At 41.5% G+C, this 12,576-nt stretch overlaps 1 protein-coding gene across 1 annotated transcript in view; it reads left to right on the top strand.

Moving 5' to 3' along the window:
* LOC311061739 (complement C3-like) overlaps positions 1-12,576 on the top strand; it is a 44,397-nt gene that overhangs the window by 18,813 nt on the left and 13,008 nt on the right. The window contains exons 15-27 of the mRNA XM_084080431.1: positions 1,221-1,289; positions 3,298-3,508; positions 4,959-5,041; positions 5,322-5,461; positions 5,635-5,847; positions 6,684-6,741; positions 7,198-7,287; positions 7,405-7,611; positions 9,168-9,243; positions 9,331-9,460; positions 11,208-11,300; positions 12,036-12,189; positions 12,473-12,558. Of these exons, the coding sequence (XP_083936557.1) occupies positions 1,221-1,289; positions 3,298-3,508; positions 4,959-5,041; positions 5,322-5,461; positions 5,635-5,847; positions 6,684-6,741; positions 7,198-7,287; positions 7,405-7,611; positions 9,168-9,243; positions 9,331-9,460; positions 11,208-11,300; positions 12,036-12,189; positions 12,473-12,558 (1,610 nt within the window). The remainder of the gene's footprint in view (positions 1-1,220; positions 1,290-3,297; positions 3,509-4,958; positions 5,042-5,321; positions 5,462-5,634; positions 5,848-6,683; positions 6,742-7,197; positions 7,288-7,404; positions 7,612-9,167; positions 9,244-9,330; positions 9,461-11,207; positions 11,301-12,035; positions 12,190-12,472; positions 12,559-12,576) is intronic.

Below are 12,576 nucleotides of genomic sequence, written 5' to 3'. Positions count from 1 at the left end.
GCACCCTGTATTCTGCACTCTGTGCTGGCATAGATTGTTTAAATTTGGGTGGCAGTATTGCTCTGTGGGTAGAAAGGCCTATTGGGAATTTTAATGTCACCAGTTTGAACCTCGGCTCACCCAGTTTATGTCTTGAAGACGTCTAACCTCAGCTGCTCCCTGGGCGGCGTACAAATGGCAGTCTCGGAGCCATGGCTCAGGGCAGACTAGGTTATTGGGTGGCCATAGGTGAATAGCCAGAGAGGCCACTTGGAAACAGAAGGTCCAAGGTTCCATTCCTCGACCTATCTGTTGAGGTGTCCATGTCATGAGCAAGACACCTAACTGCTCCCCCTGAGCACTCAATATGACCACCTGAGCAGTCATCAGCTGGGTGAAGCTATAACTGAATTTCCCCTGTGGGATTAATACGGTGGAGTCATATTGACATCATCCACCGGTCATTACAATATGTTTAAAAAAAACTCAGGCCCATCTAGAGTATTCCAGGTCCAGTCATTAGATCTGCCACTGGCTTCAATACAATGCCTCTTAATCCTCTTACTTGACGTCACTGAACTAAACTCCTGCAAGGACAGACTTTCTTTAAATGGTGGAGTGGTGGAATACAGGTTCGCAAACCTCTAAATTAATAAATCAGATGGACCCAATTGAAAACAATGGTGAGACCCCAACTTTGCCTAAGCCTGGAGAGGCATCCTGGAGACATAGGACACAAGTAACTGGACTCAGTTTACCACTCAGCTCTGAGGTGTAATACTGGTGACAACTACAATACTCATCACTGTGTCCTGTATGATAAGGTGGGCTGGTCTTTTCTAACTCAGAGACAGACACAATGATCATTGGCACCTCTTCATTTATTTAAGCCCTGGTTGGAAAATTACCACTATATATTTCAGCCATGTTACATCAGAAACATAGTCACATTCTAACTCGCCCTAGCGAATGACAAGATCTTAAACTAAATACCCTAGCATCTATTAGCCATTTTAGGAATTTACTCAATAATCATTCATTACCTGTATGCAACTGTTTTACTCTTTTACTGATTGCTGTCAACGTGCAAGTGTTTTAACTGATTGTTGTCAACATAGTCTTTTGTTGTTTTGTTGTCTTTGTTGTTCTTATGTTATCAATGATCTCTCAGATAATTTTAAATAAAGGTTGAATAAATTAATGAATTCTGTCTAACAGTCAGGGTATGTTGGTATATTCAGATCCAAAGTGCCCCGTCAGCGCCAGGAGGAAACGAGCCACAACGATAGGGGATGCGAGGATTACCCTAGGTAAGACTGTCAACTCAAATCACTACTCTCACTAATCAGTATAGTCATGGATTAAAGCTAAATAAAATCTCACGACTAAAACATTTTGTATGGCCAAGTCCTAATCTGCAATTTGTGAAACTGCTTGAAAAGAGCCCCCCACACACTAGTGCTGTGTTTCATAAACAATTAAATTAGCACAATATGTAAAATTATAATGTTTTGGTAGCCATACAGCCAACCAGTTTGCAGATTGAGTTTTTAACCTTTTATTTTTTTGAAATATACAAGATCATTAGGGTTTTCTGGAAGATTGAACATGTCTTGTATTGCTAGTTTGACCACTTCTCTTTAATCTTAAATTAACTAATAACCAAAAATAGGCTATCTTCAAGCTTACAACGCGTTGCGTAGTAGTAGTAGTAGTAGTAGTAGTAGTAGTAATTTATTTTGGTCATGACAGGAAAATTCTATATATTCATCATATCATATCATATCATATGGTTTAGAGTTAGACCAAAACGGTGTAGGCTGAAGCCAATGGCTTATTTTGCCTATCCTTTTCACACAAATCACAACAACCAAAAGACAAGACTTACAGATTTCTTGAATTATCATCATATTTCAATATCCATATATAATACTATAGTAATCAAGTTGAATAATACTTTATAATACACAATTAATATATAATTAAGATATAATTAATAAGATAACCTTTAAAAGCTAATATTCCTTCCAGTATTAATAATTGTGGGATCGCTAGAACCTTTCAAACCTTTCAAACCTTTCAAACCTTTAGAACCTTCCAAACCTTTCAAACCTTTCAAACCTTTAAAGGTGTAGTGAAATGAAAAATATGTTTTTCACACTTTTAGAGCATATCCGTGGTCATCATATGGGCATACCTAACAATAGATGCCAAAAAAATTGGGGAAAAAAATCATTTTTGTGTATTTTTATATCTAAAGTCTCTAAAAAGCCAATCTTAATTACTTCCTGTAAACGAAAACGTGCTGCGTGATGACATAACGCAGCCTTCATGAATATAAATGAATCTTGATTACATGCACCTGTTTGATTCCCATAGCTGCACGTTCTTCAAACACAGCTGATTTTAATTACAGAGATACTCCGTTTTGAATCTCATTGAAGATGAGTGTATTACTCATTTTAAACTTCATCTGCACACTAAAATATGTATCTGAAAACATTATAGGTTAGAAATAAGCCAGGTAGTAGCAAACGTGCTTAACTGGCCATCTCTCTCTCACTTGTAAACAAACACTAGCCGTGTTGCCCATGGCTGAAGTGATTGAGATCCAACGTCCCATAGCCTGAAGGGATGGGACCTTCTGATTGGTTTAGAGTCGGTTGAGCCGACGTTTTAGACTGAACCTTCAAAATAAAATGACCGAAAATGTCACTTCACTGCGTCTTTAATACATTTCAAACCTTTAGAACCGTAAACCTTTCAAACCTTTCAAACATTTCAAAACTTTCAAACCTTTCAAACCTTTAGAACCTTAAACCTTTCAAACCTTTCAAACCTTTCACCTTTTTCTAACCTTTAACACTAATAATACTTTAACACCTTTAACACTTAGAAAACTATCAATACTCAATACCATCAACATTCTTAGCGATCCCACACTAGTTCACATTAATGTTCTATATTTATCTATTATTTTAGATTTATACATTCTTTTAAATGTATTTATGGATCTACACATTTTTAGTTCATCGTCCAAGCCGTTCCAACAAGATCATGTAGTTTTAGGGTGTTTGATTGAATGAAAAGTGAATTTGTTGGTGCGTAGTATTCTGCATGGTTGAAAATTCTGATGGCTTTTTTTTTTGTAGAAATATTGTATTGATATTTGATTTATAGTTGTTCCCCCATACTTCCACAATTGTTGCTCATTGTTGTTGTTCTTTTCCTTCTCCACCTGTCTTACCTCCCACCTTATCCCTGTGTATCTTCTGCTCTTCCTTCTCTCCCACATCCCCTGTGTCTTGTCCCTTCCAGAGAGTCAGTACAAAGATGAGTTGCGCAAGTGTTGTGTGGATGGCATGAAAGACATCCCACTCTCTTATGACTGCCAGCGTCGCAGCGAGTACATCGTAGGCGGCCAAGAGTGTATTGACGCCTTCCTTCACTGCTGCACAAATCTGACCAGCCAGCGAGCTGACAAGAAGCAAGAGTTCCTCCACCTTGCTCGCAGTAAGAGACAGGGGAGGTACAGGGCAGATGGAGTGTAGCTCCACTATGAACCGGTGAATACATGGCAAGAATGGGGAGACACGAGAGAGGAAAGCCAGCTACTTGTTTGTACATTTGCCAGCTTGGCTGACCGAAACAGGGAAGATGAGATGGTTTAAAAGGGGGAGAGTATGAACATTGTTGATGAAAGGGTAGAGTAATGTAGATGTGATTGAGAGGGAAACAAAAGGACATGGCAGTGGAATAAAATAGATAATGTTTTAGGACAGGAGAGAGTAGAGACCTGGGGGCCCATTATCAAGCCTGTCAGAGGATGGAAATGTCAGAAAACTCTCAGAGAAGTACATTTGGTCATACTTTAAGGCACACTGTAGGAATTCCATACAAATAACACTGCACACTGCACTGCGACTTAGGTTGCGCACACGTCACACACAAATACTATTTAGGACTCTGGTTAAAATACACACAATATAAAACACAGTACACTAGAAGTGTTGAAGGGGTAAGCATTGCAATGTTCATCAACGTGGAGGTAAAATGCATACTCTATCAAAAGCTGATCACAAGGGGTGAGGCACTTGTCCATAGCAACAAATAAAAAACAAAATGGAGGAAAAGAACAGTGGCTGCCCTGCTGACTACGGTCCTGTGTGTCACCAGTTCAGCCTAAAATGTACAAAAACACCAATCAATAACCAAGCATATACAACCCATCATCATTACATTAATACAATTATACTGGCAAGTCCAACTTCCTACCTCCTAAGCCTGAAGCAAGTGTATACCCACAGGTAAGAACTTGGGCTGACCAGCATCTGCTCATCTGGCACTCTATAATACAACACAGAAAATAATATTACTTTCACATCACAGAAACAGTATGTAGGTCTCATGATATAAACCACATTGTCGGGTGAATGCATTTAGCTTCATGATTGACCTGAACCTCTGATTGATATAAAACACAATGCACATTAAAAGTCAACTCCTGCTACCTCAGACTCGGGACTGGGACTCGGGGACCGTCACTTTCTGACGGACCGGTCACTTCCGGTCACCTCATAGGTCTAGATTAAGATCAGGACTGTAGAGTGGGAGGCAGCATGGAGTGCTTCTGTGACTGCGAGAAGTGCTCTTTCTGTGGAGTGGGCTGGTTTGAATCCTGACTGGTTTGGATCCAACAGGTTATTCTGTGAGAGTTGGAGAGAAAGCTGGTTATAAACAACATGATGCTATCTTATTTCTTTTCATCTGACAACTTAGGTACGGAGGATGATGGCTATGATCTGGACATCATAGAAATTGTTTCACGTACCAATTTCCCTGAGAGCTGGCTATTTAATGTGGTCCAATTGCCTAATTGTTCTTCAAATGTTCAATGGTAAGGCAGCGGAAAAAGACACACAAATACCGGTATGCAAATGCAACATAATTATGCTCAGAGAAATGCCTTTATGTTTCAGTGAATACATACAGAAAAGTCAACGCCTGCCAGATTCAATCACTACCTGGCAGCTAACTGGTATAAGTCTGTCAAAAAGTCATGGTAAGAACCATTCTCTCATTTGAATAAGATTATACACCTGACCAGACTTTTGTTATGCAAGACCTTCTGCGTCTGTCTTCATTTCTTATCTTGTCTTGACAATATAATACAGTATAATAATATAATATAACTGTCTCTAGAATTCTTTGAAACTGTATCACTTTCCTTTCTTGATTCATGTCGCTTTTTGTACTTTGTCTAATTTTAGATCTCATGTTAGAAATCATTCTATTTTGTTCTCTTCCACTGATTCAATTATTTTCTTGTTGCTCTCATGAAGGTATTTGCGTGAGCGAACCATTTGAGGTGATTGCACGGAAGCAATTCTTCATTGACCTCAGACTACCCTACTCAGCTGTCAGAGGAGAACAACTGGAAATCAAGGCAATCCTGCACAACCTCAATGATGAGGCGATTACAGTAAGTGTAGTCCATTCTGGTATCTATCTATCTTAGTAACTTGAGCATATACTGTATGAATCAATCATTACAGTATATGTGTATACTGTATAGGGTATAATCTGTGAATTGTTTTCGGTATTTTGAAAAGACAAAGCATCCTCTGTGTCTTTCTCTCGCTGTTCTCTGACCAGGTGCGTTTGGAACTGCTTGAAACAGAGCATGTGTGCAGCATGGCCTCTAGACAGAAGAAGTATCGTCAGGAGGTGGTCGTTGGGAGCAAGTCCACGCGGGCTGTGCCCTTTGTAATTATTCCCATGCAGGCAGGCCAGCACAAAATTGAGGTCAAAGGCACAGTTAAAAATCAATATGCTGGAGATGGAATCATGAAGAAGTTGCTGGTGGTGGTAAGTGAGACAAATTCTGCACGGTCTCTTATGACATCATAGACTGTTTCAGGCTGTAAACAAACCATGTCATCAGCCTATATATGGACATACAGTTTGTAACTGTTGCTCTGGGAATCAATGTAAACAAACGGACATGGCAGAATTGAAGAAGCCAAGTGCAGAACACACGAGACACAGACACAGGGGGGAGAGTGATGTTTTCACCCTTGTGTGTCTGTCTTTCTGGGGCTAATTACTTATGCAAGCTGTCATTTTTTAGAACTTAAATTTTATTATGAAACTGAATGACGGTCAAATCGGGCTGAAACCATGCCCAAATATGGAGTTATAAATCATAGATACTGTACGTCAGTGGTTCGCAAACATGTACTTTTCAATGACCCCCAAAATTGATTTACACTATTTTTTTCTGTGAACCCCCATCTAAAAGGATTTTGTGCCAGGGGCACCCATAGTCAAAAATGATACAAAATGTTTCTCAATTAATTTTCTCAAAAATTGAAGTTCTACGTTTTAGTATACAATAGTGTTAAGGATGGTTAAACAGATTTTGATGCTAAATTAACTCATTTTGCTGGGGACCACCCCCTGGAACCCCCTCAAGCATCTCTGGGTGTCCTCGGAACCCACTTTGAGAACCACTGTTGTACATCATAGATGATTGACATCAAAGACTGGCCACCCGGCCAGGCAGAGACATGTGCTCCACTGAACGCCCCTTTCTAGTTTGTACAGTTCTGTATATCATTTCCAAACATAATGGTAATAATTCCTGATGAACATTTTTGTCAGTTTTTTCCCCCCAACTAAGTATGTTTTATCATGCTTGCTAGCCTGCAGGGGAACTGATAAAGATGCCAATGACAATATCCCTGGAACCTTCAAAACACAGTGAGTTGAGTTGATACTACTTTGATCGCTGGTATGTATGTACGTGCTCATTAACATGGCACCATGGCAATTGGAAAGGAGAAAGAAAGCATTTCATTACATAATTTAAAGTCAAATTAAATTCATATCATTATTGTGCCAGTTTAACCACTTTGAACTTGGTTTGCCGATCGTGTCATTGTCAAGATTTTTGAACATTTTCAAAATAATTGGAACAGCGAAAACGGCAAATCTAGAAGCTACAAGCACAATAACAAAGGATAAGATAAACCTTTATTAATCCTGAGGGAAATAGTAGCACCGCAGTAAGAATGAAGCAAAGACACAGGTAAGAACAGAGAACAAGTACAGAGAAGTAGTAATACATTAATAAAAGAGTGAAGACAGTATAAAGATAGCAATGGGGGGGGGGGGGTTAAAGTTGGGGTAAAGTGTTTACTACAATTTCTCTTTCAGATGGTATACAGCGGGAGACTGTCAACAACATATTTCCTAGGACAGAACTGGTTCCAAACACACCCACCCAAACACTGATCTCAATAACAGGTGACACATTCTATTCATTAGATGTGTGTGTTATTAAATTAGAAATATCAGTGTCCTTTATTCTTACCTATGCAATGTACCACTCATTTGGCCTGAGGTAAAATGTTTTCTGTGTAGGAGGAGCTCAGATGAGTTCGCTTGTGGAGAATGCCCTCAGTGGAAAGTCTATGGAAAGTCTCATAAGGATGCCCGGTGGCTGTGCCGAGCAGAACATAGGCAGTATGGCTTTTCCTGTCATTGCTGCCACATATTTGGATACAACTCTAAATTGGGAAGATGTGGGTATTAGCAAACGCGAAGTCGCCCTTGAATACATCAAGACTGGTAAGAATACACAGACATATTTTAGGATTAGGCTTATCTAGAACATAAGAGCTCCATTTCTTCCCTCCAGATTATTCTTGATGATGTGGTGGTGGTAAAAATAAAAACAAACTGGACAAGTGTGCTCCTTGGAGCACAGATCCCAGCAGGGATATGTTGCAACCTGTTATAGCACCACCATGTGGCTGATTTGAAACATGTGGGGTGCCTGTTCTTCCTTACTGGGCCTACTGGGAGTGTGTGTGCAAAGTTTCATGCCAATCGGACACGGCATTCATGATTTGTGGTCGTGTTCGTATCAGTTTGTTGTGGGAGGTCTGAATGTGTTTTTTTCCTCCTGTATTTTTGTAACTTGGTGATGCGCCCTTCTGTGACGCACGTGGAACTGCCGCTCACATGAGCAGACCGCTTTAAATAACTCCCAAAACACTGCAATACCACATAGTTACGTGGCGTGCAGTGTTAAGCATTAGACTCAGTGCCCCGGGCTCGATCCCCACCCCTGCCATTGTTTATTTTTCTAATATTCACTGAGATTATTAATCTAAAATGTGTGTAATTATTTTATTAGGATTAAAGTTAGGTTTAGGGATAGTTTGTGTTGCCCCAAGCGAAGCGGACCACTCTGCCCACTTGGTGAGAACAGACTACTACAGCCCCTAACGTTAAGTTAGGAAGTAGTTAGGCAAAAAACTGTTACAATGATGGAGGCGTGCTGTCTCGAAGTGGACTTGAGCAACGAGAGGCACTGACGAGCGAGTCGTCATGCCAAACGTTGCAAAGTCCACAATCGGGGCCGACTGCCCGACTCATCGCTGTTCCGAGTTATGTACCGGTAGGGACAGAATCGTAAATTATTGCCACCCCCCCAGGCAGTGCCAGCGCCGAGCACTATTTTCCACCACGGAGGAAAGCCGGCCAGTGCTATCCTCTTGGATTGAGCTCAGTCACTAGGGGCGAAGGGGGCGGTGCAAAGGAAAAAAAATCTGTGAGGAAAAAAACACACGCTAGACTGAAGCGGTGCCTGTGAGATTAGCTGCTTAGAGACGGACGGACAGACAGACTGTCAAGGCAGACAGTGAGTGAACCCAGATGCAGAACACACAGACCAAGGAGATGTATAGAAAGTAAACTTAGTATTTTTATTCAATAACTGAGGTACAGGCCGAAGTAAAACTGAAGGTGGATTTTACCAAAAGAGGTCCAAAGTTGCAAAGAACAAAAGGCAGTCCAGCACTAGCTGTAAGATATCACTGAGCACTGCGTACAGTCACTGCCAGGTATACTGTAAGTAGCCAGCCAGGTAATTGCAGGATAGAAGACAGCCAGGTGATTGCCAGGACACACCTCCCCACAAGCAGAGTGCAGCTCCAACCTAATGGACAAACAAGCAGAAGTTAATAGACAGACAGGACTGGCCAGCTGCCATGACACAGAGACAGACAGGCAGGCGGGCGGACGGACGGACGGACAGACAGACTCACAGGACCTAAAGCATAGTTCCTCGCGTTCGGATGTTCTAAAAACTAAAAGTTCATGTGTTTGTATTTGTTCAGGCTACATAAAACAGCTTAAGTACCGCAATGATGGTCCTTTTTCAGTCTGGTTCAGATATGGTGGAGGCGCAGTTAGGTGAGCTTCCCCCCACCAAATAACCAATATACTCACATACATAGACATACAGTACAACTATTATTAACTCTCCTCTCCTTTTTCCAGGCTGACAGCCTATGTAGTCAAGATATTTGCCATGGCAAGAAATCTGGTGACATTGGATGATAATGTGATTTGTGGTGCCGTCAGGTGGCTCATTGATCAGCAGAAGAGAGCTGGCAATTTTGAAGATGCTGTAAGTACAGTATGCTGGATGACACAAATCTTTCGTTTTGATGCTAATAAAACAGGAACAAAAATACTTCCTTGTCACGATAAAAACGTTTTACATACAAACCAAAACCATTACATTTCAGGAAATATATATAAAAAATAACCCATGTTCCATTGGATCCAAGGTGGTCCAAACCACAACAAGAATAAAATATAGCAATTATCCAAAATATTTTGACCTTGAGTATTCATAGCCACGGGAAGCCGCCCACCCAGCACCCCTAGTTCCTGCGGGCTGTGGCTATGCTTGAGGATGTACAGTAACTTACATTTTAGGCAATACATAGGCAAATAATTCTGATCACCCCAATTATTATTGATCATAAAACAAACCCCCACCTTTTGCTTTTTTCAGTCAGTTCTTTGTTCCTGGCGGCATACATAAAAAATGTTAGTGTTATCGTCTCATTAGAAACGAGCAGTTAAAAAACATTTCAGTGAAACAGATTACATTCCATTGGTCTCCTGGTGGTATCCTAGCACAGTTCATCCATCTTATTTTCCAATGAGTTGATGTTGGAATGGAGAACGCCCCAAAACACACTCACCTCCATTTTTTCCGTGGTCCGCTCTCCCCCAGCGGTGGAACACTCGCCCCGCTTGGCTCGCCCCCCAGTGAGGGACCACTTGCCCCACTTGGTGCGGATCACTTGCCCCCAGCGAGGTGGACCACTCGGCCCGCTTGGTGAGAACAGACTACAGCCCCTAATATTAAGTTAGGAAGTAGTTAGGCCAAAAACATTTACAACGACGGAGACACGGCGTCTGAAACGGACCTTAGCAACAAGAGGCACCACTGAGTGAGCTCAGGCGAACGAGTCGCCGTGCCGAGCGTTGCGGAGCCGACTCAGTGCCGTTCGAATTATGTCCCGATAGGGACAGTCACAGAATCATAAATCATCACCCCCCCTAGTCTCGGTACCCCCGAGACGTCAAACGTGGCCGAGTACGTTCTGGTGGCCAGATATACCTAGTGGGTCCGACCATTCCGAGGTCACCGGATTTGTGGGTCCGACCGTTCCGAGGTCGCTGGATTTGACTGGGGCGAGTGGACTTTGGTGGCCAGAAATACGTGGGTCCGACTGTTCCGAGATCGCTGGATTTGAGTTCTTGTATTCACTCAGAGAGACCCTCGGCTCCTCCATCTTCTTTGTTGTTGTGAGGACCAACTCTGTGGTCTGTGGCACGATGCATTTGTATCTCTTTTTGCTGAGTGATCACAGAATCTCTTAAGCTCAGTAGTGTCAATCATAACTCAAATAAGTGGCTACTCTGGGGGTATGTCTGTCTGTCTGTCTGTCTGTCTGTCTGTCTGTCTGTCTGTCTGTCTTAGACTTAAAGGACCACTTCACCCATTTTCAACCTATGTTCATATAACTGGTCCTCACTGATGCTCATTAACACGGCACCATTTCTGTCTATTCACTCTGTGTCTCAGAACCACTTTCCACTTTCAACCTGCTGTCCCTAAAAACAATAAATGAAAGAATAAATATAGCAAAAATAGAACATTTACAAACTCACCACACGTTGCAAGCTTCTGGTGAGCTTTTAGATGGCCATATTTTCATTACTTTTACCCGATTTTACACTGACAAAGTATAAAATATGGCAATGATTTATTTTAAAAACAAAAAGTATAAATAGTTTCTGCCCAGCAGTGATGATATGTACAGTATAAGTGTATTTTTATGTCTGCATAAATTCAGCGGAGCTCTTTTGGCTTGAGCACTGAGACATCTGTGACTGCCTTCACGGTCATCGCCATGCTAGAAGCCCGCAAAGTTTGTTCTGCCTCTGTGGTGAGTAATGAACATCACACACAAACAAACACTATTTCTCTGTCTCCCTTTCTGGTGTCCCCTCCCTGCAACCTTATAGCAACAATGAATGGAGCTTTAAACATGGGGTACCATGGTTCTATTTCTCCCTAATACATGATTATTGGGTATTATTATTATTATTATTATAAGGAGGAAGAATGTTTTCAAAAAAGTGTAAATTAAGTGTTAAAATAGTTTTTATGCGGGCGCTCAGGTGGCGCAGTGTTTAAGTGGCTGCTCACCACCGCAGCGTCTGGGGTCCAATCCACTGCGGTGAGAAGTGAGTGAAAGTGATTAGAAAAGGAAACAAAACAGCGTAGTATGCAGGACAAAACACAAAGACAATGGGCCTCAATGACTAAGCTGTTTGTAAAAAGTGTGTACTGTCTATTCTATCAGATGTGAGAAAGAGCGGACGGCTGTCAAAATTCACAGACAAAAAAAGATTGATGAATCACTCTTGTAACGTGGGAATTTGGGCGTTAACAAGCTTAGTGAATCAGGCCCAATGGACCTTTTTCCACCACAGTCCATATTGACATAAATAGTTGTGTAATGTTGTGTGTAATGTTGTGTTACCAATGATGTTAATAACTCAATCAAGGCTCTGTTCCACTTAGTGTAGCAGAGCCACAAACAATGTTCTGACTCCTTTTCCCTCATTACTGACTGATCCAGAATTCCTTGACACTGTCCTTTCTATTATGTGTCCAGAGTATGCAAACGAGTATAAACAAGGCAGTGGCTCACCTAGAGGGACGTCTGCAGGGGCTCACGACCCCATATGCTGTTGCCATAACATCGTACGCCCTAGCCCTAGCCGATACAAACAAGTTCAACAAGGACGTTCTCCTCAGGTTTGCGTCAGGTGACTTTCAGTAACCATACTCATACTGTACATACTGAACAGAAGACATTAGGAGTGTGCAATGCTCCCTTATAAGACGATATGTATGTAGATACATGCATGGGCGTACAATATGATTCAGGGACAATACATTTTAATACAGAGTTATTTGATTTAATGCAATTCGATGCAATCAAATACAGTTTTTAACATTTGTTTAATGTAGGGAATGATAAATAGTTATTGTAACAACAGTCCCATAGTAGTGATCAAGGTTACATATTTGTGTGTTTGATTTCCTCAGGAGGTAACCACTGGTCTGTGAGCAATGGTCACCCTTACACCCTTGAAGCTACAGGCTATGCTCTTCTAGCACTGGTCAAGGCACGGGTGAGGTTCTCTGCTGTC

The sequence above is a fragment of the Gymnoscopelus microlampas genome, assembly GCF_963454915.1.
Source record: "Gymnoscopelus microlampas genome assembly, chromosome: 15".
NCBI classification, from domain to species: domain Eukaryota; kingdom Metazoa; phylum Chordata; class Actinopteri; order Myctophiformes; family Myctophidae; genus Gymnoscopelus; species Gymnoscopelus microlampas.
Note: the sequence above shows the minus strand (reverse complement) of the source record. Positions and strands in the feature narration are given on the sequence as shown.